The following is a 26104-nucleotide window of genomic DNA, read 5'->3' as shown; positions in this document are numbered from 1 at the left end:
TCGTGCTTGGGATTTAAACGCTGCCGGCGGCAACTTCAAGTTCTTAGTAATTTTATCTTTTCATTCATCCGTTTTACAACAGAAGTTTGATAGGACAATAGAGCATCGTTGGGGGGCTTGGAGTGTCAGCTCGCCTGTGGTCCCACTTGCCACTGACACCTCCTTTTCCTCCTCCTCTGCTCCGTACCCCTGCCTGAGACCTGCTGCACACCCAACCATGATGGTGATGAGCTGGGGGTGTTGGGAGGGAGGAGAAACCCGCTTTCTACTCTTGGCCTCCACGCCCAGCAGGTACGGAGAATGGGAAAGAGAGTAACTTCTCCAGCAGTTATTCGTTCTTGGCCCCTGTGCGGGAGGCTCCCGTCCTCTCATGCCCTCTCCTCTCGACCCTCTGCCACGTGATTCACTATTTTGGTGTGCTCAGTGGTCAGAGGGGTCTCTGTCTGAATGTTGTCTTCCTCTGGCTGGCTGCCGCCGCCTCTCCTTGACTGTCCTGTGTCTGTTCACTCATTCTCCATAGCCACGAGAAAAAGTCATCCATTCATACCATGAATATCCACATTTTAGTAACGAGAGAACATGATACCAAGAGAGGTCAGCTGACTTGTTCAGCATCGCAGAGCTGGCAAATGGCAGGGCCAGGACTCGTGACTAAAGCCAAATTCCAAATCCAGGCTCTTACCGCCGTGACATCTCTGAGGACCTTCATTAAGGGGTCTAATAAAGGAGGCGGTAGCCCAATGACTGCATTCGGCTCTCATTAGTTTCCTTCGTCAGGTATCAACAGGAAGTGAAAGGCAGTGTGCACCCGGCCCGTTGCGTTAGACATGACACAGTGTTGCGTAGCGACCTCTGGAGTGCAGTTCTGCCGCTTACTACGTGCCCTCGGCCAAGTCGCCAAACCTCTCTTGCCTCAGTTTCCCCATCTCTATATAAGGTGAAGATAATAACAGTAATTATTGTTCAGGAATGTTAGGCTTGATGGAACCAGGAATCTCTCAATAAATGTTAGTTATTGTTATGGAATAACGTATACTTATATTTATAATATAATCATCTTTCCTTGCTTTTGCAGCCTGAGGGGGGGTGACGTATGTGCCCGTGTGTCCTTACACATTTGAACATCCATATTTCAGATTCTGAAACTGGACCTTGATGCAAGAGCCTTCTGCATGTTCTCCCCACACTCTTACTTTCTTGCCCCCTCCAAAGCCCCTAGTCTCTGCTTAGCCTCTAAAGTGATGCCATGTAAAAAAGTCAATGCTCAGACAACCGTATTATCAGGAACCTTAGGCCGTTTTAATAAGACATTCGAAGGCGCGCGACGCATTTCTAAATGATTCTAGCCAAATGGTTGCTTCATGCAACGAAGTTTTGAGATGGTTTCTTGCACAGCAATAATAACCGGAACAGTGGCGCAGATATCGAAGTTAAAAAACGTCAAACACGGATTGATCGGTTTGAAAAATAGGTGACAGATGGGAGTTCAGCAGAAACTAGAATCTATTAAAAAGAATCAAATAGAATCCGATAGAAATTTTAGAACTGAAAAGTACAGGAACTGAAATTTACGCATTATGTGGGGTTAGTGGCAGCTAAGTTACAGCAGGGACTAGGGTTAGTGATCTGGAAGGCAGGTCAGTAGGAAATGCCCAGACTGAAGCGTGGAGACCAAAAAGAATGGAGAGTGTAGGATGCGTGGGGGGACAGTACGGAGGCCTGGAATCCTAGAAAGGAAAGTGAGAGAGAAGACTTGGAGAAGCGGATTTGGGAAGAGAAACCAAAAGAAAAAAAATAAGAGGCCAGTCCTCTGAATTCTGCATTCCAGTTCAGTGTGGCATGACCAAAGTCCCAGAAAACACAGCCACCCTCGGTCTCCGTCCTCATGCCTCCGCCCCCGTCACTGCTCTGCCTGCCCCGGGGTCCCTTTCCTCGCTTCACCTGCCCAACGTCTTCACAGCCCTTCAACTTTTTCCTCCCCTTTCCCAGTTAAATCCTACTCTCTACTCCTCCCTCCGATCCTTCACCTGGACTCCAACTCAAACTTTAACACTTGTCTTTGCTGTCGACTCCCGGAAGCCCTCTCTGAGCTTCCCGGGATAGACACTGTGCCCCTCCTCTCTGTCCCCCAAACCCCAGGGGCATATTCCTATTATAACATTTTCTACTTTACGTAGAAGATTGCAACCTTCTCCTCAAAGTCCCTGGAAATCAGGAACTCCGTCGGTCACCCTCTTGTTCCCGCGCCCGTCTGGCACTGACAGGTGCTGAATAACGGGGGTCGAAATTGCTTCTAAGCGTCTTGGCTCAAGACGGTGCTCACCAGTGTCCTGCTGAGACCGATCACGCCTTTTTCCTCCGCGTCGAAAACTCGAACCCTCCAGGCGTCGTGAGCTGCAAGCCCGAGGAGGCCGCGACGTGGCTGAGATCTGACTATTCATCTCACGCCTAGAACAGGCGCGGGCAGCAAGCAGGTGTCGAACCAGCAAGGCAGTTTCCGTCGTGAAGGCCGGAAGCTTTCATCCTTCCATCGCGGTGTTTTATTCTGGTATCAATCCATCTTGCGGGAAGGAGGGGGGGAGCATGAGAAGGGGAGCGGCGAGCCCATGGCCACTGTCAACAAGGACCTGAGGCCACACTAGGGTCACATGTGTTCGGCCTACACAGATTAAAAAGTAGGAAGGTGCCAGCTCTCAGGAGAACTGGCCCGCCCCCATTGGAAGCATGCGGCAAGAAAAGCAAAACCACCCGCCCAAATTCCCACCTCGCCCTGCCACGCTGGCGCGTAGCTGTCCCCCACTGAGAGTTTAACGAGTCTCCTACTGGTGTTTTTTTGCTAGCGAGGGCAAAGTCACCATTAAGTTATGTATACATCAGCAACAGGCCAGTTTCTGTTCCCGGCAGACCCCAGAGGACACCGTTCGAAGGGAGAGGGGCATGAAGAAAAGGAGTTAACTCTGCTCTCCGCTCTGCAAAATGAGACATCGCAACTCTGGTGAGAATGAGCATCCGTCTTACTATGTTGTGAGAAATCCCTTGCACACTGCGCAGCTGGTGATGTGTCTCTTTTCTTCACAATGGATTTGTACTCTGTAAACCTAATAACTTACGTTTGCCTTGGGGAGGTGTGTGTGTGTGTGAGGCGTGTGTGTGTGTGCCCCCACCAAAAACCCCAGAGAATTCTGAAGGACCCGTGTGGCCCGAGACCGGCTAAGAACCGTCTCGCTGGTGCTGCCCACAGCGGAGGGACGCGCTCACTCCCTGTGAGCACGATGCTGGCTGAGGGCCTGGCACTTCTCGTAGGGGGGTAGCTCAGATATACAGACCAGAAGAGGAGACTCTGAGGCTGGGACATGCGGGGCAGGGGAAAAACGCTGGGGTTTGGGGTCTTCGTGACGGAGACTTTAAAAAGACCTCAACTGCTGCTTTTTGCCTGGAAATACGGTGTATTCATTAAAGTAATGCTAGGCTCCGTCACGAATAAACCCCAAGTACCAGTGGCTTGACACCTCATTCACAGAACAGGTTGTTCCTGGCAAGCAGATGGCTTTTCCGCGCGTGAAGACTCAGAGCCAGACTCCTGCCGTCTCGTGGGTCTGCTGTTCCTTCGACCCTTAGACCTTTTGGCTCCCAGTCGGCATAGAGAAGAAGGAAGGCTTCCTGCCCACGTTGCTTGCAGGCGGCCTTTCATTCTGCCCACAAGCCATTGGTGAGAGCGTGTCACATGGTTCCATGACAGGGGAGTTAGGACATACAGTCACAGGCTGGACTGGGCAGCTGCTTCCCACAACCACCCCAGAAAGGGGAGGCACACACTTCCGGTGACCAGTTAGGTGCCTCTGCAGCCTGGGCCAGTTGGAGAGACTTTGAGAGCTCAGTCCTCACTCAAAGCTCTCAGCCTTTGAAGCGACTTGGCAGAAGGGTTTAAGAACCTCTGAACGTGGGATCTGCTGCCTTCAAATTCCAGACTGGGGACAAACCACTGAGACTCCGTGTTAGGAACCGAGATGCGGCGACTCAACCTACACTTTCAACGGCCAGATCTTCGACAGCCAGCGCTACGCGACATGCAAGAAAGGACCCTCACCCAGTCCCTGGGCAGTCAGAAGCAGGCTGTGAGTGTCTGAGGTGCTCCGGGGAAGTGGCCTGCCCCTTGGGGAGGGAGGCGAAGGGGGAGTTTCTTTCTTCCTTTGATCGTCGTTGTACCAAGATTTGACGCCCAGAAACCGCTGAGACTGTTTCGCTAGCATCAAGAGGGGGAACCCAACACGTGAAGGGGAACAGGTCAGAGAGAACACTAAGAAGCAAGAGCCCCGAGCGTCGGGACGCTGCGCCGCAGCCTGGGCCAGCACGCGATTTCTGACGATGCAAACAAAGGTCCTACTTTCCTCATCGCCTAAGCCGCTCGTGTTTGGGGTTGTCTGTTACACATAAAAGCACCCCGAGTTACACCTCCCGAGTGCACATGGACACCACCAAAACATCTCTTCTCTCACCGACCCCTGCTGTCCTGAATGCTGCTCTTTAGTCAGCCATTCTCTTAGTTGGAGAATTTTCTTTCAACTGTAACACATCTACCTCTGGAAGATTTTCTTTAAGTCCTTTTATTTTTCCAAAACTTGGTTTACATTTTATTGCATATTTTATGAAGACCTTACCAAGGCCTAGACACTCTAGGCTGTCAGGATTTTAGGTCAAAGAAAGGGGCCAATAGGTACGAATGGTCTTTAAAGAATCGTTTTCCAACAAATGGAGAAGAGTTACCCGGGCCACCATTTTCTTGGACTTGTCCCCATTTCCCCACAGGCTGGCCGGCTGCACCGGCTGAGAGGGGGAAGTTACAGACGAGGTCGATGGAGAGAAAGGAGAAGACGGATTTGGCTCTGAGGCTCTGATTTATTGCTGCGTCAAGGACATTTTTGCTTCGCCTGTAGGAAACAGAAAGCGACCCATCTCGACCGTGACCGAAGCGTGCTCTCTTTCCTCCTCCACCTTTCTCTTCTCCTTCAGAAAAAGAAAAGGTTGGAAGAGAGCTCAGTCCACAGGATGTGAAAACAGACTTCCATGGGAGAAAAGCCACTTGCAATGTCAAATCCGAGTAGAATTCACTTGAAGAACTATGTCCACATAGAGACCAGGGCATAAATTGACCCAGCTGCCCCCTAAAAATCCCTCCCCCAAGTGATCGCTGGTTTGGGAGATGGCACCCCTGTGGGTGTGAATGAGCCAGAGTGGAAAAGAAGCTTTAGGAAAGATGCTAGATGCCGGTCAGGTCAAACCATGTAGCTGGCCTGACTGACTTCAAGAATAATGACACTGTTCGATCCGTAGTCCATCTTTGTGACATGTTTGCACATTTATTGTTTTACTGAAACCCTCAAGAGCACGAGGGAAGTGGCAGGGCTGTTATTATTTTAACTCTATGAATAAAAAGTGTCATTGCAGAAAGGTGAGGGGTCTAACCAAGGCAGGAAGCAATCAGCGAAGAGGTGAGACTAGACCTCTGCCTCCCAACAGCGAATTCGCTCGTCTTTCCAGCCTGTCTTTTTCCCCGCCATGGGATTCTGTGTAAAGCCAAGGCACGTGAAAAGGCCGTGACTGCCAAAAAGCTATGACTGCCAAAACAGTCCCTTCGGCTCCAATCCCCCCTCCCGCCAGTTACCCAACTCGACGTAGCCCCAGCAAGAAATTGGGATGAACATTCGAGAGGCCCTGACGAGCCACACAGCGGAAGCTGGGCTGTGGATGCTCGCAGTTGACAGAGGGCGCAGGTGAATTCATCGATCGTGCATTCGGTAAGCCCGCGTCGAGTTCTCTGCCCCCATCATCTGCTCCGCAATACAGGAGAAGCGCAGAGCACAGACTCCCTGTACTGAGGCAGCTCATGCTCCCTGTGGGAGGCAGCACCAACGCTCAGAACACAATCAAGGGGTGGAAGAAAACGTGAGATAAGTGAGTCCCAGAGTGTGTGGTTAAAACACTAAGGACAATAAGAGTTGACAAGGAAAAGGTGACTGATGGATTCCTGGGGGCAGCAGGGCCTACAGAAGGAGTCGAAGGACGGTAATAACATGGCCAGATGACAAGGGGGAGGACGTTTCAGGTAGAAGGAACTACGTCTGTCACACTGTCTGAGACAGCAGAACGTCTGGTCGTTGCACATTTAAATCCCAAATGCATGCACACGTGCACACACACGCCTTCTAGATGCTGCTTAATATTGACAAGTCTATAAAAATGGGTTAGTGACAGTCACTGCATAGAATCGTAGTGGGGGTTACAAGAGATTATGTATAAGAACAGCCGTAGCAGAATGCCCAGTACATAGGAAGTCATAAATACGTTTCGGTCAACCCTGAAAAGAAGCACATCTTACTACTGCCGAACCCACAATTTGCAACCATGGGACAAATGCCGCTGGATCTCCTAGAAGAGAAGAATCCAGATATTTCTTAATCATCGATCTGGGCCAAGAAAAATGCCTGGAAATGCGTGAATAGACTACTGATAATTTTTGACAATTTGATGTAATCAAGTCCATAATCCCTTCTCAGTGATGAGAAGTAAAATTCTTTTTTTGTGGAAAGACTGATGACCGCAGTGCTATGTTTAACAGCCAAATTGGGAGGGCGGGAGGGGCTGGTGCCCGCGGCACCGGACACGTAAGACAGAGTTGGGGCGGACGCGTTCACTTCTCTTTGTACCAGAAAGGAGTTCATTTTTGGCCCTGGGACCATCCGTAGGGATCAGACTCCAGAGAGACGTGTTCCTCTAAAAAAGAGGACATTCTGAGGGAACTCAGGAGTCCTTTTTCCTGAGAGGCTCATGCTAGTTTGGGCCTCTCTGAACTGTTTAGGGCAGTAAACAAAGGAGACATAACGCTGCCGCCAGCAAGCGCCTTCTCTTCCCTTTTGGATACATCATTCCCCTTCTCTCTCAGACAAATCTTAAATAGATACTTCAAAATAGTCATTTAGAGTGGACGAAATTGGTCCACCATTTGTAGTTCAGGACTTGCTTTGCAGTAGATCCAAGAAACGGCTCTTTCCAGGGCCACCGATAACCACAGAAATCTCCCTAAGTCCCCTATCGAAAGACCTTAAAGGCGACGGCATTAATGTTAACAGTGCCGAAGGATTTTACTGTAAAACACAGAGGAGGAAGGCTTCCTGACCACGTTTGCTTGTTTCCCACCCCGGAGCCAGCTCGTCCTGGGAGAACGTCAGAATTCTTGCCATGGCGTTGGGCTAGAAGCTTCGCCCAATCTTTTCAGGCCAATAGATGTTTCACAGACATTCTTGCTTGCAGGGTTGGACTTCTATGCGACGATATCTCAGGCTTACCTAAGAATTCTTAGGTTTTTAAACACCACATGTATGCTTTAAAGAAAGTGTTTGTTACCAACCCTTACTAGATCATGAACAAAAGTGTTCAGCACACACACACTCGTGCACACACACACACACACACACATGCACACACCTTATTAAAGAGCCATGACACAGGATACCATCTCTACCTCGGCAGCTTGCATGCTAAGGGACATTTCAATTAACTTGTCTCCACCTGTCAAGCTCCCTCCCTCGTTGAGGGTGGAAAACAAGGTGAACGAGCTGTCAAGCCATCGTCAAAAAAATAACTCTGAGCTTCTCGGGTTTGTTTGAGGTGTTCAGGAAAATATTCTCCTTCTGGCTCCTGCCGGGGGTTTTGGCCCCTAATTCCGGACACGCGCTAAGTCAAAGGCTGCGAACGGTGGCAGGCAGCGCAGAGGGGAGAAGTCCCTTCCTCCCAGACTGAAACGCGGGCTCCTCACCCCTCCAGCCAGTGCAGTCTCCCCAGCTTCCGGAGCGTTCCATTTCAGAAGCACACTGGCCTGACATCGCCGGCCCTAGATCCACTTAGTGCCAAAGCGGCGAGGCCGTCTTCCTAATGCAAGGTCAGTGGTACTTAATGCTCTTTATTATTGCATTCGATACCCGTCAGAGGAGTCAGGGGAATCGGGGAGAGAGGACACCCCCACCCCACCTCCCTGACCTCCCAGGGCCCTCACGCCGCCCCTTCCCGCGTCCACCTCCTGCATGCAGACGGAGGCGGGCCAGCTCGGTGGCGTTTTTCCAGGAGAAATCGCGAGGAGCCCCGCCTGTGTGCTGGGGGCTGCGGGGCGGGCCTGTGGTGGTGGTGGGAAGGGCAGAGGCTGAGCGGACAGGACCCTGGCTGAGCCCCTGCAATCTCTGGTAAAGTTCCCAGCATCCTAATGAGTTCGTTACTGCATTTTGGATGGAAGTCAGTGGAAGGGAAGCATTTACCCAGACACCGGCCTGCAGAATGGAGCAGCCAGCAGGACCAGGAGCAGAAGGAGGTGAGGGGCCGCAGCCGTGACCTCAGGGTGTGTGGAGGAGCTTGTGCTTCCGTTATGGAATTAATTTCGTTCTAGTTATGATTTGATTTTTAGACATTTATTTCACTCCTGGACTCTGAGTCCCTTAAAATCAGTAGCGGGTTGAATAGTGTCCAGAATTCCATGTCTACCCTGAACCTGTGACCTCATTTGTAAACAGGGTCTTTGCAAACGCAGTCAAGGTCAGATGAGGTCATGAAGGTTACGGTAGGCCCTGATCCCACAGCTGGTGTTCAGACAAAGAGATCAAGGCTTTCGAGAAACTGAAGCTTCTGCAGAATCTATAGGAAAAGGGAGAGAATGGTTTTTGCCCAAGAGAGTAACATCCCATGATCTTAAAACCCTCATACGAGAACTTGAAATTTTTACTCATTTTTAAGAGAATTTATTGTCTCTAATAATGGTCCTGGTCCTCAGTTAGTTCTGCGTGCTATTAATAGAGTAAGTAATTTCTAGCTCATTCTTTGTCAACAGGAAGGGACGCCTCTTCAAATTTTCAAAACAAAAGATTCTATTTTGTTTTATTAGTTTTATTTTTCAGATTCCACATGTAAGTGAAATCATATAGTTTTTGTCCCTCACTGTCTGACTTACCTCCCATAGTATAATACCCCCTAGGCCCCTCCATCTATGGTGATAGATGGTTACCAGACTTAGAGATCACTTCATAAGGAATATAAATGTTAAATAACTATGTTTTATGCCTGAAAACAATATAATAGTGAGTGTCGAGTATACTTTAAAGTAGAAAAATTCTACAAGATTTGTCTACAAACATTGAAAGTCGGTAGCGATTATAACTAGTCTGCATCTGACAAAATCAAAGAGATTGTCACCACAAATAGCTAGATCTTGGTCAAGATACAATAAAACAAGCCCCTGGAAAGAAAATCAGCAACAAGGGAGAGGGGAGGTGAGAGCAGATGATTAGAAAATAGAATTTTTAAGTCACAAGAAGAGCAGAAGTAGTATAAAGGTGTCATTAATCAAAAGGATTCCTGTTTTATAGCTAAAATCTAACGTTCACACTGTACAAATTTTTTATTGTAAAATGTGGCACAAGGCTAAATCATAATAATGTGAATCAATAACTAATTAGCATTTATAAATGCAGCTACTGGGAGACGTATTTCAATTTCATAGCCGGGGAGCTAGGCGATCAATTAATAAACCCAAAAGCGAAGCAAGGGCACGTGCGTGTGCCCAGGACGACTCCCCAGGCTAAACATGGAGCTACACATCGAATTGGATATGTATCCCCAAAACGTACAGGTGTATCCCCATGCCACCATCTCAAGCCAGATCGATAACCGGACACAGAGAAAGGAGGAGGCACGAGGTGCTCTGGTTCCCACCTGCGTCTCTAAGGAAACAGGTCATCTTCTCTGGATGTTTCTCTAGGATGGCTTGATGGAAATGAATGACGCAAAGGAAGGCAATGGAAAAGGTGGGTGGGAAGCAGCCTCACTGAACGAGGTGGCCACGTGTGTAGTTTTTGGAAAGACGCAAGGGCGCCCGACTCGGGCACAGTTGTGAAAGTGGACTCAAGGCAACAGATGGCTTTGAACCTTGCATGATTTCCTCCCTTCAGACTTGGCAGGTGTTGGGAAGAAGATTGAAATGGAGCAGTTAAAATGAGCAAAAATTCATTTTATCATCGCATTCAGCATGTGTGCGTTTCCCGACATAGTTTTGTCACTTCTCAACACATTTAGTCAGCTGCCGCTCAGGGCGGATGATCGGTTTCATCTCACTCAGGTGCCCAAGGGCCACCGAAGAAACTAAATGGTCCTCTGAGACAAGAGCCGGGAATTGGGGGAAGAAAGGAAAGGCTAAAACACATACGGAAGAGTAGAAGCGGAAAAAGGGACGAGTGAGGAAAGACTCAGGAGCACACAGCAGCACGGGAGTAAGAAGAGTGGGGGTCTGCATCCTGCCACTCAGGTCCAGGGAAGCCTTGAGCATCACTAGGAAGGAGGAAAAATCCTTTTTCACGCCCTCCCCCCCCCCCCCCGCGGGTCCGCCAGCTACAGTGGCCTCCTGTGAGGCACAGACCAGTTTACGCTAACATTTCATTAAGTCATAGATTCATTCCGACAAAGCTCCGAAAACTCCTGTCGGGTCCATGAAATCCACATTACAGTTAATTAAAGTCTTCTATAGGGGACCACCCTTAGCGTTATGAACCATGACTTTGGGTTTTAGCTGCCCGGTAGTTGTCTCTATGTTATGATAGTAATGGATACTCTATATTTACTTTTGGAGCCTTTCAGGCCACCTCCTATGCAGCCCGATTTTGTTTCTAGACCTTCTATCTAGATCCCCAAGACGGGGTTCACTGGCCCCCTTTCCGCGCCCCCTCCCCCCAGCAGTGCCCCACACACCCACACCCTGGAGCTTGCCACATCCTTTTGGGGCTGGCTTCCCACTGGAATGGAATGGCATGGCATGGGACCTAGAGAGTCCCAGTGCCCAGTCCGGTGCCGAGCACGTAGTTGGCGCTCACTAAATAACATGGAACCGACAAGGGAATGAATGTCATTCACACTTGGAAACGACAGAATCCAGTTATAGGAGCCAGGACAGCTCGTAAGACCCTCTACGAGATTTCGTGTCCGTGAAATTCTCCGATTGCTGATCAAAATGAATATTCCTTAAACCAAGACTCTCGGTCATTGGGTTACGCAACACCGAAATCTTGGTTCGCACCGATCGACCTCAAATTTACCGATAGTTTTAAAACAATAGGTGTCTTCTGGTCAATGATCGAGTCCTCCCGTCAAAACTCCGCTGTTTAAAATTTATAACTTCTAAAAAATATAAAATAAAATAATGTATAACTTCTTCTTCATAACATCTGCTGTTTCTTCTCTCCTTCCATCCTGTCACAACTATCAACAAACATGTATCCACAAGTGGCCAAGTGCCTTACACGACGGTTTCTGCGCCTCGCCATGCCCTGCGTTCCCTTACGTCTCCCTCAGGGGAGTCACAGGCCTGGGGCGGACCGCTGCCTCACAACCCTTCTTCGCCGTGACAAGGTAGAAGACATTCTGGGGTTTCTCCAGGTCAAACGGTTGCTCTGCAAGGCATTGTGAACTTGCGCAAAGTACAATTTTCCCCTCACGGCATAAGCAGAACATAAATTTTTTTTTTTTTTTTTTTTTTTGAGTAAAGAAGCCTGTTTTCCATCTGGCTACCTTCTTGCATACAAATCCCTTGCAAATTATTTTTCAGATTCCAAGGCTCATTAATTGAATTGAATCTGTTCCTAATTTTTAATTAAATCTGCGTTTCTCCCAATAAACTTTGGAAAGATAGAAGCCATATTACCATATTGGAGAGAAGGAGGTCACGGAACAAGACAGATCTAAAAGAGAATCACAAAATCACAAAGCAGGTTATCTTAGGAATTTATTCTTGTACCAAAAAAAGTTAACATTCAAAGGCAACGTCTTTATTGTACAGTATAAAATAACTTCCACTAAATTAAAGCTGGGATCTTCTTTTTTTTGCTGATAAGCCACGGATAACTTTTTCATTTAAAATTTGCATCACTTGTAGAAAAAACATCTGTTCAATAATTATATAAATACTCTTGACAGATTCCAGTGGCCCATTATGTATCCTTTTTGGCAATGTCAGCTTTCTAAAGTCAATTAGCTTCTAAATTTGAAAGGCACCTGGTGGCTAACGTCCTGCTTATTATTCAAGGCAAACATTTTCATTATTGCACAGACTTGACAAGTCTGAAAAAGCGATTAAGTTAAAAAGAATGAAGAAATATAATACAGTTGATATTAGCAAACACCATTTTTTTCCCCCTTAGCTACATGTTTTCCCCAGGGGGTTTAAAAAGTGCACCAGTTAAATATGTCTGTACATTTAAAACATTAAATATGTCAACAGCAAGACATTTTTAAATATTTTGAATCAAATACTATAGCACAAATATAATTTACAATACTTTGCACAGAAAACATTACATCTGAAATATAACTTTAGATATTATATAAAAATACATATAGTTTCTCTCCTCATTAGAAAAAAAAAAAAGTATTTTTTTGCAGGTTCTACCATGATGTAACAATTCAAAAGAACGTAACCTTTCAGATTATCATCCCTTTGCAATTCGATGACACCCTCTCTCCTTCAGCTGCACAATGTCACATAACCCAGGGCCAGACCCTTCCCCTGGCCCCAAACGCAGTTTTGCATAAAGGCAACCATAATTGCTCCCATCTGGCTTAATTCTAGGAATTCATTACAAAATTTAAAAACCATTGTGTAAGAAAGCCTTCGGACTACACCGCACCTTGAGTCCAACATCTCCATTTGGCTGTACATACACATGCTCCCTACAGAGTCAGAAGCTGAAAGTCTTCATCCTATACCGTCGTGGGCCATACCTCTTGGTAGTCGCACACACTTATGTACATCTTTCTTGGCTTGTGTTTTAAAGTTTCTGTACATCCTAGGGAATACGTGATAATGCTCCGGAAAATAGGGGTCAATCTATATCTCGAACTTTAAAAGCCCCAAAGTACGTTGCGTCTTGATCTGGATCCAGCAGCGAAGGGTTGGACACCTCGACGCTTATTTCCTCACCGGATCGTAACTTAAAAAAGCCTCCAACGTTTATGGAGTAAAAATGGAATTCGGAGTCCCCCGACCAGTATTTGGTGCTTCCTCCTTTCATCAGGGTGTGAGAACTGGGGATTTTGATGCTGGTTTTCGTGACGTACACCATCAGCTGAAGATACGCTCTGGCGAGGATTCCCGAAGTTTCGTGATGTCGAAAGCAAATGTTGGCGTAGAGGTAATAGAAGCCATCTTGGTTGACTCTTAGTTTTCCATTGCTGAAAGTCATGTTGGAGATCTTGGCCCAACCTCGGTCGTGGTACCAGGAAGACAGGCTCACTTTGTGGGAACCTGCGGGGAAGGAGAGAGAGGCACACGATTTCAAGCCCATCCCTTCAATGAGAAGCACATCGTCCCAATTCAGTGAGGCTAGAGAAAAACATGGCATCGCAGGCACTGTTCCAACAAAATAGCTTCTCAGAATTTATTTTCTAAAAGGGGAGGAATGCATTAAGATGTACTTAGTGCTCTCTGCTAGGCATCTGAGATGATACAGAGACAAAAACTCATCTTTCCTGCCCTCAGGCTTCCTACAGGACTCTCAGGATAAGTATGGTGTGTGTGCAGGTCAGAAGCAAGCCATGAACCCCGACAGAAAATTTGCACATAGTTGCTATGGAAATTCAAAGGAAGGAGAGATCATTTCCTCCTAGAGGAACAGTGACTTTGTTGAGTTGCTCCTGAGCCTGAGCATTTACAGGAGGAATGTGATGTGGCCAACAGAGGCAGAAAGGTCATTCAAGGTTGAAGGAAGAAAATGGGCCAAAGGCAGTTGAGACAGGAAGAAAAAAATAAATATGGGAAGAGGACTTCGATTTGACTCTACCATCTCTTTTAATTCATGTAGAAAGAGGAGACAGTCTGGGTCTCAGTAACTTTGACCAAAAGGTCAACGTCCTAAAGCTATTCTTATCACCAAAGAATGCCCCTCCTCCAATGGCCCAAATGCCTCCCAGGCTCACACAGCCGAAGACTTGATCCCAGAGAATGCATGCCGAGAAAGCTCTGGGCACTGGCCCTCCCCGGCTCCAAAACTTCACACAATCCTTTGTGACTCAACTATCATGAAATCCCCTCAAAAAGACCAGAATTCTGTTTTAGCCCCTTCTTTGTTCTAAATTGTTCTAAAACAGAGGCAGTTTCTAAAGAATCTTCTAAATCAGTAGTGTGCCCAGTATTTTTAATATTTCAGGTCTTTCATGTATCTTACTAGGTCTTTAAAAATGGTCACTACCTCTATGATAAACCCAAATGATCAACCATGTGTCTTATGTGGACACCTGTCATTCAATAGGAAAAGGTATCAACTAGCAGGGGGAAAGTTGTTCTACTCTGGAAAGTTCAAAAACACATTTTTTTTTCCTTTAGAAAATTTTGTAAATACTTATGCTCGATTAACGTTGTCATCTTTTAGGATGTCAGCAAGGAAAGAACAGAGCTGAGGAGTCGAAGGCCGGGTTTGGGATGAGCCTCCACGGCCAAAGAGAAGTCCTTTGCTGCCTGCCCCCATGAGAAGTCAGCGCACGGTGGGACTGAGGTTTGAAGTGGACCCCAGGGATCCAGTGGATTTCTGTGGATCCTCGGGAGATCCTCATAGAATCAGAATGGCATTGTGGCTGTCTTCCCAGACTGGTCTGAGTTCGGGGAGCCTTGGGCAGCTGCGGCATTCTCCAGAGAGCCACAGAAAGGACAGCGCTTGAGTGGTCCTGGAGGACCGCTAGCCAGTCTGGAATATGGTCTGGGGACCTCAAGACCAGGCCGTTCTGAGCACCAACCAGGTGGTGGGGTGAGTGGGGAAAAAAACTACACAGAGGCCAAGCTGCGGTGGGGAACCCGTCGGAAGGGCCCGCGAAGTGCCAGTGCTTCCAATCTCTCTGTCCGGGGACGGCGCGTTGACCGAAATCCACGTCTCAGTCATAGGAGGGGGCTAGACGGAGCTCGAGATGCCATTACAGGCACCGCTGCCTCGGGGACCCTCCGCAGCTCATGCCATCTTCATCGGAGCTCCTCCCGCAGGTTATCTCAGATCAAAGCATCCCACATGTGAACGTCATCCCACGGTCCCGAGTGAGTCAAGATGCGATGACGAGACCAGTCGCCGCACATGCTCGTAAATGCTAGTGAAGTCATCCCTCTGGCTGGAAAACACCTTGACGAAGTTTCATAAAATTCAAGGTGTTTCCCACCCCGTGTGCTCCCACGTTTCCCTCCTTCTCGCTGACTCCTGTAGTCAATTCCTCACACGATCAGGTATTTGTATTACAGTCTATTTCCCGTGATCGCCCTTAGAGAGGAGCAGAATGACAAAGGGGAAGCCCGCCGTCTCGGTGGAGGAGCTCAGCCAGGGTGAAGCTGAGGGCTCAGAGACGTGGGCTGGAAAGGCAAAGGAGGAGGAGGAACTGGAGGGGGAGGAGGGCAGGACCTGGACCGCGTACCACTCCCGCTGCAGGCTACGGTCAGTGAAGCGCTGTCCTTCTTCCTTACGAAACGCATCTGTTTACGTCCACTCGCTCATCCCTGCACTGACCAACTCAGCTGCTCAGTCATTCGGTCAGTGACCGCTGTGCTTTCCATGGGCATTCCTTCTGCCCTTAACTGAGAACTATATCGGGCAGTGGAATGACACAGTGCCCAGAGGAGAAGGGAGGGAAGCCATCCGCGCAAACTGGGGGACCCACGAACAGACAATAGTAGGAGATAAGACCAGGGGACCACGCTGTGATCCAGCCGGAGGGCCTCTCCCGGCAAACCTGGGTTTCCATCATGAATGGCAGGATGATGACCTCCTACCCCGCCCCACCCCCGCCCCAGCTCCTCAGGCCGTTGCCTTTGGAGAAGACCCCTCTGCCAATATTTATCCTGAGGATCCCCTAAAGAAAGCCACGTAATCTGACCTCACAAAATACTTCCCAATACATTTCGTTTGAGAAGCTTTGCCAACGCATAAGCTAGCCCTCAATATAGGCAGATTCTGATTTCTTTCTTACGTGTAAATGAGTATAAAACAGAGACCCAAAATCAACATACAGAATGAGAGCCATCTTTTTCTGAAATATCCAGTACTGGCCAAACTGGGAGATAAATGGACTCTAGGGGCTGTTGGACCAGCCAGAGAAGCAAATTCTATTTTCTTAAGCAGAAACATACACTAATTCATTTCGCTCAGTCTCAAACTCAATAACTATCAGAAAATAACCAGGACTTTTGTCTTTGTCTTTGGCAATGATTCGATGCTTAGGGGAGAGAGCTTTGCAACTAAAACATGCTTGCGATTGCCAAACAGATTTTGGCACACAGTCTAATGCGATATTTATCATACGCCCTTTAAAATGAACCGAAAAAAATAAACGCAGACTACATTCACTGCACATACAGCCGATATACCAGTATTAATTTGATTGCCTTTGCTAACATCCAAAATAGTTTTACACTCAGAAAATTAGTGTAGCTCTACATAAGGCACACATACATACAGAGAGAAAATGTGTTTATGAAGCCAGTAGCTAGAATGGGAGAGATTGTTTAGGAAAATCTCCTAAAACATGAAGTCTTATCTTCTCATTTTCTGTGGCTGCAGTTAGGAAAAATCTCTCCTGCTATAATGGTTGCTTCTAAATTGTTTATTAAAACTTGAAATTTTTTAACTCCAAGAAATAAATCATTTTTAAAATCAAGTGGAATGTGTACAATTATTTAATTAAACAAATAATAGTAATGAGTTGCATTCACTGGGCGCTTGCTATATGCCAGCTTCCACATGGGGGCGTTAGTACACTACTTCATTAAATCTTTACAGCTACCCCGTAAGGTAGATACCATCACCAACCCAGTGAAGAAGCTGAGATGCACGTGATTCCCACAACTTGTGCAAGGTCACACTGTCCGTAAGGGGTACCGCGGGGCTTCCAGCCCAGCACTCAGACTTCAGAGCCCCTGCCTCTAATAACTGCATTAATCTACTTCTTCCAGAAAAAGAACATCAGAGTTCTGATTTGATTTCCCCCTGGCAAAGCCAACAGGCCACAGGCACTTATGGAATGACCCACAGTGTAAAAAGCATGGACAGGGGAATGAACTGGAGTGGGATTCAACTTCTATCACCGCCACCTCTGTGACCTTGAGTAGGTAAACTGCGTGCACCTCCACTGGCCTGTCTGCAAAATCCGAACGGTGGTCAGTGCCTTGCGGGGTGGTAGTCAGGACTGGAGATGACGCACACAGAGCAAAATGCCTGATACGCAGGGCACGCTGGATAAACGGCAGGATATTACTAACAGCGATGCTCAATAGTCACGCCGTCGTGATGTTCTTTCGGATGCTGACCTACCCCAGGGTGGAGTACGTGGTGGGGAGGATACGGTGGACCAGGCGTGAAGGTCGATGCAGGCGCAGAGCTCTGGGTGTCCCCGTTTCCTAAAGGTAACAGGTCTCCAGCGCACCGAGTGAATTCTCACCCCGGAGAAGGAGGAGCACGTCTCATTGTCTAAAGGGCTGTTGCCTCCCAAACATCACTCTGTCAAGCCCGTACCCGGATCTCTGCAGAAGATGGCTGAGTATATATGACTGCCTGGGTCATGCGACTCAGCAGTGAAGCTATGTCAACTTTAGTTTGGGTAAATATAGATGAGCATAACAAGGGACTGTCCTTCCCAGTCGCACAACTTCAACTGGCACTCATTTAAAATAAACACACTCTGATGATCTGAAATGAATACGGGGATGATGAGCATGACCGGGAATCACTATTTTCACAATGTGGATCGTCAACTGAAGACTGAATGATCTTTCTTTTGATCTAGAAGGTAAGGGCTCTCAAAAATTCAGTAGAGGTTTTGCGTATACAAATGGCTGATACATGACGCCTGAAACATTTTTTTTTCCAGGCTGGACACAAATGGAACTTACCTGATGGGATGTCAGTGGCATTAATGGTGAGATGAGCAAAAGGTTGAGTATCCGGCTTGCCCCTCCTGGCCAGATCTAACCAGGAACCGTCTACCGTAGCTGGAGATGAGAGAAATCACATTAGCTCAAAGAGTAGTAACACCACGGGATTCTGGTTACTCAGACAGATCCATGCTTACCTTTTTCTGCTCTGATGTGTTGGGATCTAACAATATGTTGTAATTCCTGAAATAAAAAGGAAAAAGACTCTTATGTATACATTCATTATTTCGATAAAGCAGTAAGACTTCAGGACTCTTGGACATACAATAAACTAATCTTCTTTCCTTCAAACTATGCCGGAAGTACATAAGGAGTAAAGTTCCTTGATATTCTAAGGAGCTATGAAAAGAAGCTCATCCCAGAGCATTAAGCTGATGCGCTTGAAAAGTAGACCGCATACATACTGTCTAACAAAGTACTTTGGACAATAAGAGGAAATAAAAACAATGTAATTATAAAACATGGAATAATTGAACATAATTAAAAATTCGTAGCAGGTACACAAATGGAGATGAAGTTAACTAGGGAAATAACAATTACCACAGAACATGAGACACTCTTAAATCTTGAGGGAGACTCTTTTTACGTCTATGTCATCAATAAATCCCCTTTATGACGCTGACGCTCAGCCTGCAGGAAAGAGAATGACGCCTAGCTCCCAGCGGTTAACTTTTTTTATTTTAAAAAGTCACAGCGTGTTTGCAATGCTATACAAAAGCCTAAGAGCTTTTAGAGTACCAATAATGAACTTAAAATATTGCTGCCAACAGAGGTGTAGAGGCACGAGGCAGAAAAAGAAAGAACACAAGTATATAAAGAGCACAGGTAATCGCATATGTCAATTTGAGCCCTGAGAACGAAGGGTCTAAGAGGTGACTGCGTGCCCACCTGAATCAAGATCTTAGCCGCCATTAACTAGTAAGCTGGAGTGGACCGAACCTTGGGCTTTGACCTCAGTCCCAAACCCCGCTCAGCCACGTACTTAGTGTGAGGATATTAACACCGCCTCTATCGTAAGGTGATTGCGAAGAGTCAATGAGATAATGCAGGCAGGCACTCAGCGGAGCGTCAGGTAAATTCATATATCTAAATGCTAGAATCATTTTGGAGAGAGTCCTAATTTCTGTTATTGGGATGACCATGCACGCTGACCATGCCTCCTCCATGATGTTTAAAAGATAAGCCACACGGCTTAAAGCTGAGTGTCTGACGAGAAGGGCTTTGAAGTAGATGATAGATGATAGAGGGTGATAGATAGGTAGGCAGATAGATGATTAGATAGATAGATAGATAGATAGATAGATAGATAGATAGATGATAGGTAGTTAGGTACGTAGGTAGGTAGGTAGGTAGATAGATAGGTAGGTAGATAGATAGATAGGCAGATAGATAGATGATAAGTAGGTAGGTAGATAGATAGATATAGATAAATAGATAAGATAGATGATAGACAGATGATAGATAGAGATTATAACACAACTTCAACTGTTAACAGTTGGAAGGGTTCTAGAGATAAAACAACCCTGATTCTTTGCTCTGCTTTCAGGAACCCCAAGAGAGACGAGAATCTACTCCTAAAGAAATCACAGTGTGACTGACTTTCAGAAAGAAGCCTTAGGGTCTCGTCCATGGCCGCCTCCTACGCTTGCCTTGACACCGCACCGCACAAGCTCGGCAGTTCTCAGACTCGGGCATGCATCGCAGTCTCTCCAAGTGCACCTGAACCAGAGTTTCTGACCCCAGAGGTCCGGGGAGGGCCTGAGAATTTGCAGCTCTAACAGGTGAGCTGATGCTGCTGGCCTGGGGCCGCAGTTTAAGAACAGCAATCCCTTTCATATCCCAAAAGACCGCAGAGAGGGGCAAATCTGAGATCGTCTGAAGGCGTGAGACCCAAGCCAAAGAAGTGACAGACGAGTCGCTAACCACGTGGGCGGGATAAGTTCGTTCTCTCCCTCCTGGAAGTGAAATTCTCTTGCCCATTTAACCAGTGGTTTCTAGCTTGGAGCTGTCACAGAACCTTCCCGTTACAAGAAAATTCAATAAACAGAACCATTCAGAAGCACATTCAGTGTCTGCTATTAAAGGAAAAAAAAAAAAGTGTCATGACCCCGGAAGAATTAAAACTCTAACTGGAGACTCACGGGGTTACACTACTTTCACCTGTTTTGGGGTATCGGAGGAATGCAGTTCCTCTCAGAAACCGCACAGGGACGTTTCACTGTGAAAAACGGAGCGCACAACGGGTCTACAACCTCAGGCTACGAAAAGTGTATTTTCAACATCGGTCCCTGGATCCTCACCCTGCCCCCAACTTTCTGTATTCCTGACATCATTGTTATTTACCTGTAGAAATAACCACCACAAGCACAACAGTCTTCTAGGACCACACTTAGAGAGAGCTCTGGCCCCAAACCCAGCCATTCGACCGCAACTAGAGACTGACTTGGTAGTTTTTAAAAGAAACGCCCCCAGGTAATTCTAATATGTAGCAGGTAATGAGAAACCTTATTACTAATCGAGTGTTCCCATGAACGGCTGTTTGCTGACGTCTCTATTTAGTCATAGATTTATTATACTCCCACGATTTATGTCTATTCCTCATATGGAAAATTAAATAATCCCTGACATTCATAGCCGACGAGGGGCTTCCCTGATATTATCACATCTGATTCTTACTGGAATCAGAGGCCGGGTACCTATTCCTAACCTCGTTTTCCAGACTGGGAAACGGAGGCAGAGGTAAAGCTGGGACTTGAACCTGTGCCTTCCGACTCTTCTTCTAGAGCTGTAAGGCCACACCTCTTTACAGGACACAGTTCATCCAATGCTTTCCCGAGAGACAGGAGGAAAGCCCCAAAGGACGGTGATGGCGCTCAGAACACCTGCCCCCCAAATACGGTACCTTGGCAAGCTGAACGACACTCTCAGGCGAGAAAACGTGAGAAGCGGCAGGTGCAGGAGGGGCGCCCTGACTTCCTCCCTCTCTCCTGAAGCAGGTCGTGAGGCCCTCGTGTGAGAGATGCCCTCTCTACACCCAGAGGGAAGGAGCCTCCTTCGCTTTAATGCCCAGGACGCTGAGAACAGTCAGAACGAGCAGGTTTGGCCAAGGTTCCCCCAGTTTACTGCCCTGGGCTCATGCCCTTCTTTCCCGCCACGACCTCCCACGCTGGAATTCTACTCATCCTCAAACCTAGCATAAGCGTTCAAGCTGACCTTTTCCTCAGACCTTTATCTCCTTCTGTAGGTTCCCATGGGACATAAAACTTTAATAAATTTGCATGTTTTGCTCTTGTTCATCTGTCTTTTGTCAGTCTTATTTACAGGGCCCCAGCTGGAGAACCTAGGAAGGTAGAGCGAAAAAGATCTTTTTTCTCTTCCTCGCACCTGTTAAGAAATCCTTAGAGGGAAGTTCTCTGACTGGGGTCTGACAAAAAGGAGCCACCGCCTCAGGAAATACGGCCCCAGAATTCCCAGGGGCTTCAGAAAACGACCAGCCGAGCTGTGCTCAGGGCTAAGATGGTGAATGCCTCGAACGAAGCTCTGCGGACCCTGGGCATGGGAGGTGGGGGGCATCATGTCCCCAAATGTGACTCTGTCAGGTTCACCCCACAGAGCAGGAGCCACTCTGTTTTGTCATTTTTCTCAGATACTTTCCTATGTACACCCCACGCACAGGTCTTTCTTGAATTCCCTCCTAGTTAACGTTTTGTTTTCAAGATTACAGGAGACCCTTCTGAAGGGGTCCCCAAATTCACCCGACTGACAATTCCATTTATTTTCCGCGCTTTGAATTTACATTCATGCTCATCCACATTAATCCTCTTCTTCTGTCACATCCATTGGAGTGTTTTAAAATTTGCAGATTTCTGTATTCCCCGGTCTCATCATTCAGACATTGCTTCTGCTTACTTTGAATCGAGAAAGTTCCGATCGCCTAATTTTAGGAAACCACCACATAGAATATTCTAATTCCTCTCCTCTGAACAAATTATTCAGATGCAAGAGAGATTTTTTTAAAAAACGTTCTGTGTGTTTTAACTTATTTTAAATCCAGGTGTAATTAAAAACAACAACAACAACGGTTAACTCTGGATGAACATCCATGCAATCATATGTTGTCTACACTATCAGAATGCCTGCAGATTTGCATAGATAGCTTTGACACACCTCCCAGCAAACTCTAGCAGAAGCCAGAAACAGTTCCCAGCAGTTTTAAATGTGCTGGGCAAACAATCTTTCCTGTAATCTTCTCTTAACTAAGAACCACTGGAGAACCAGATCCTGCTCCCCAGGGTGGCCAGAGATCCGTCTTCTCAGAATACAGCATGTACCGTATCCGTCAGGTGCAAAGGACAAAAAGAATTGCCTTCTGGGATCTATAAACTACCCACGACAACCAGGATCATTACCTCCAAGTTACTAAGAATATTCGCGGGAACGAATGAACCTATTTATGGTCCCACTGTAACGGGCGGGCTTTTCAGTGAATTTATGCATTTTTTAGATAAGCCTACTTTGGGCCTAATTTATGATCGCGTCACTTCACCCTTCAAAACAGGACAAAAAGGAAAAGCCAACCTCTGGTGGGCAGCCAAAGAAATCGCCGCCAATTCGAGGATGAGAGAAATGCTCTGACATACTGCCACCTAGTGGACGCTGGCCAACATGGACGTGCCCGAGGCGCCACAGGGGTCCAAAGCAGTCCCCGGCCCCAGCCCGTCTAAACACAAGAGATGAGGACATGCCACAGCATTTTTTTTTTTAAATCTTCTCATGTTGACATTTCCCTATTTAGACTGCATTAACTTTTCATCTTTGCCGTCAGAGTACATTTGAACAGACAAGAAAACAACCGATAATGATTTTTTGTTTGTTTTTTAATCTCAACTTCTGCTTCACTCACAGAAAAAGGTCGGGATTTCGCAATTTCTCCTCCAGGAAAGAAAGCACACAGGAGATCAACGTGATTGTGCCACCGTGGTCTCCAGGACCGGCTTTCTTCAACTGCCGAGCTCCACGTCCGCCAAGTGCGACCCCAGGGCTCATGACAGGCGAACCTGAAGAGCGAGGGCCTTGAACTCCGCCTGTGGGGGACCCCGCTGATGCTCACCTTCTAGAACGTTCTAGGGTCTTTTGCCAAACAGAGGGAGGAGGGAGACATTCCGGAACCAGCCTGATCTTGATTAGTCAGGGTCAGTTAAAAGAGACCGTGCTGTATAAGAATAAATACAAACACCTAAGAGAACTTTCAGCTCCTCTGAGAGTTATGGGAATTTCGCCCCAAGTAATTTCAACATTTACAATAAACGCTAAGCCTCCCTTTGCAAACTCGGCTGGATAACTGCCCCGAACAGGACTTGGATAGCATTCCAGTTCAAGAGGGAACGTTAGTAAATTGGTCTTAAGTGGGTTCGACTGCAGTGTATTTTTTGTTTTTGTTTTTTTGTTTTGTTTTTGTCTTACAAAATAATATAACTAGATCTAAGCTCCCGCTGAGGACATTCCCGGCTATAAAGATTCCCTGAAAAGGTCAAATTGCCGGGGTCTGGGTTTATAGGACTGAAAACCTCACCCGGACATTGAGATGTGAACCGTGTGATCCACCTGTCAATCAGAGCACAGAGGCAATTTGTACAGCCAGATGCTCGAGGGGCCACGGGCACCAGCTCCTAGCCTATCTATCTCAGGTGGCTGCCGCCCCGCCACCACTCCAGCAGCAGCTGCAGAGGCATCTGGCTGGCTGAACAAGGATTTAACACCCCGTTTGCCAGATATAATACAGGGTTCAGACACTTGTTAACATATGTAATGCATTTATTTTAACATCTTAATGATACCCTTCACGTAATTCTTCTCCAACCTAGTTGCTTGAATGGTGCATTCATCAGCCGAGTTAGCACATGAATGCCACACATGGGTTGTTTCTGAAAATGAATAGCCGGTTGCCTTTTCCTGCAGAGAAGTCCTACCGACTCCCACCTTGTAAATAGCTGGAAAATTCCCCCCTCGCCTCCAGCCACAGGGCCGCTGCCTTCCCCCAGGGGTACAGTGTGGCCTCCAAGCCCGGAGCGCTCACGGGAGCTTGGCCTTGCCCTTCTGAAAATCCTGCAGGGGCTGCCTGTAGACCTCAGAGCCAGGCCGCGTCCCTTACTGGGCTAATAGGGCCCGACGAGGAGAAAATTCTGAAACGTTCTATGTTAAAATTACAGCAGCCGGCGAGCGAGAGTAAGAGACAGATCAGCGGGCCTGTGAATGGCTGTGGACCAGCTCAGACCGAAGGCTGCCCACGCGCCCTGCGTCTGCTGGAACTTGGCGCTGATTTCCCAGGGGCTCTTTCTGCAGAACCTCCCAGCCAGGCACCACCCACATGCAGGGCCCAGCTTCCTGGTTGCAGGTGGGCCTTCCATCTGCTGCCCACAGCCACCCCCCAGGGGTGGACGTTTCTTGTCGGGGGACTCTGCGCCTGTCCCAGAGCTGGCCTGGCTTCTCTTGCTCCCGCCCCTGTGCCTACAGCTCCATGGGAACTCTTCCTGGGACTTACGTCTTTCTACCCACTTCCTCCACTTGACAGATAAAAACGTTCGCAAACACAGACGATGGGCATGTTGTCTTTCCCAGTAGCTATGCAGCAAAACCAGTCTTTTTTTTTTTTTTTTTTGCTAGCAATGACATAATAAATCCTTTCCTTTAGAGACTGTCAGCCGTGGATGTTAACCTTTTTGTCTAACAGGCCCTGCGTGACCGGGCCGGCTACTGGTTCAGGGTCTCCCGCTATTCCTTCCCTGAACCTCGAAACCCCACCATCCCGAAGGAGCCCCTAGGCTCCAGCCACAGGGAACTACTTGGAGTTTTTCCCCAAGTAGCCTGCCCTCCGGATGCTTGGGACCTTGTGCACACTTGCTCCTCAGGGGGCTGCCTTACCGTCTTATCGACAGCCCGTTCACTGTAAAGGTTTTGTCTCCGTGATATTCTGGGTTGAAGGGGCACAGGAAGACTACACAGCAGCTGTTCGCGGCAGCTGAGGCGACGGGGCTGGAGCCCACGTCTCGGCCGCTGGCTTCGCTCCTCCCCTAACGCTCACACTGACCTTCACATCCACAGCACGTGGCGGGACAGTTCACATGCCCCCGGATGGAGCTGGAGACACCCCAGCTCCGTGTGCAGAGCCAATGGTGACCGTTCACAAACACCTCGAAGCGAAGAGCTCTGAGAGCAAAATACGATCTGTCACTTACGTATGTGTTATGAATGGTATAGTGGCGACTGCGCTCCTGGGCCAGGGTCCCAGGACTAGAGAGGACAGGAGCCCTGGGGAAGGGGACGGCTCCTCACCGCCCCCGCTGGGGGGAGGGGGTCGGCCTCCCAGCAAGCAGCCGGGGAGAGGGCAGGGGTGCGAGGGCCCAGGCCAGCCTAACCCTGAAGGCCAGAGCCATCTCTGGCTTCTATTTGAAACCTTACATTTTGAGCCCCACGATTCTTTATTTCCTAATATAAACTACCGATTTTAAAAAGTTCTCCCAAAGCCAAGTCTTCTCAACGTGCCTTCTACCTCCCCACCCCCTGGAGCACCCCCTCTTCACCTCCTAACAGAATCGGCCGCCACCATCTCAGGGCCATCTCTGAAAACTCCCAGCGAAGAACTTGACCACAGCGCAGACCGGCCTCCTCCTCCCACCCCGAGTACAGCCACCGGGGACTCATTTCTCCCAGAAGAAGTCTGCTGATCGGAAAAGCACGTCTCTGCAAACAGATAATGTACCCTACCCCCCGAAGGGCTGGGGAAGAGGGGCCCTGGTTTTGCTAAAACAGAGTGATGGGCTGCTTTCCTGGCAGCGTGGACACGTGTCCACATTGCTTCATCTTCACGGTGTAAATGAGGAAGCTTCTGCTACAGTTAAAGGCCCCCTTGGGTTTTCGTAAAGTGGTCTTATGACAGCAGTATCAGTCTTCATAACGAAGCCGGCTGTCAAGCGTCTTGTGTTGGGGTGGATATTAAACAAGTGTCGTCGAAGGGCGAGGCGGAGTGACTGCAGTGTGGCGCGTGGGGCTCACTTGTCTCTGCTGCTTGGCACACAGTCACGCCTCCTCACCGTGTCTGAGCCCCCGACAGTCACGGAG

At 47.9% G+C, this 26104-nt stretch overlaps 1 protein-coding gene across 2 annotated transcripts in view; it reads right to left on the bottom strand.

Moving 5' to 3' along the window:
- Nucleotides 1–11795: 11795 nt before the first annotated feature.
- Nucleotides 11796–26104, bottom strand: part of TNFSF11 (TNF superfamily member 11) — a 29075-nt gene continuing 14766 nt past the window's right edge. For both annotated transcript variants that reach the window (XM_016158188.2, XM_036228923.1), the window contains exons 3-5: nt 18124–18169; nt 17945–18043; nt 11796–13330 (exon numbers count right to left, since the gene is read on the bottom strand). In XM_016158188.2, the coding sequence (XP_016013674.2) occupies nt 12909–13330; nt 17945–18043; nt 18124–18169 (567 nt within the window). In that variant the 3' untranslated portion in view covers nt 11796–12908. The remainder of the gene's footprint in view (nt 13331–17944; nt 18044–18123; nt 18170–26104) is intronic.

This window comes from Rousettus aegyptiacus, unplaced genomic scaffold (assembly GCF_014176215.1).
Source record: "Rousettus aegyptiacus isolate mRouAeg1 unplaced genomic scaffold, mRouAeg1.p scaffold_m13_p_11, whole genome shotgun sequence".
In the NCBI taxonomy this organism is placed as follows: domain Eukaryota; kingdom Metazoa; phylum Chordata; class Mammalia; order Chiroptera; family Pteropodidae; genus Rousettus; species Rousettus aegyptiacus.
This window is presented reverse-complemented; position numbering and strand designations above follow the sequence as displayed.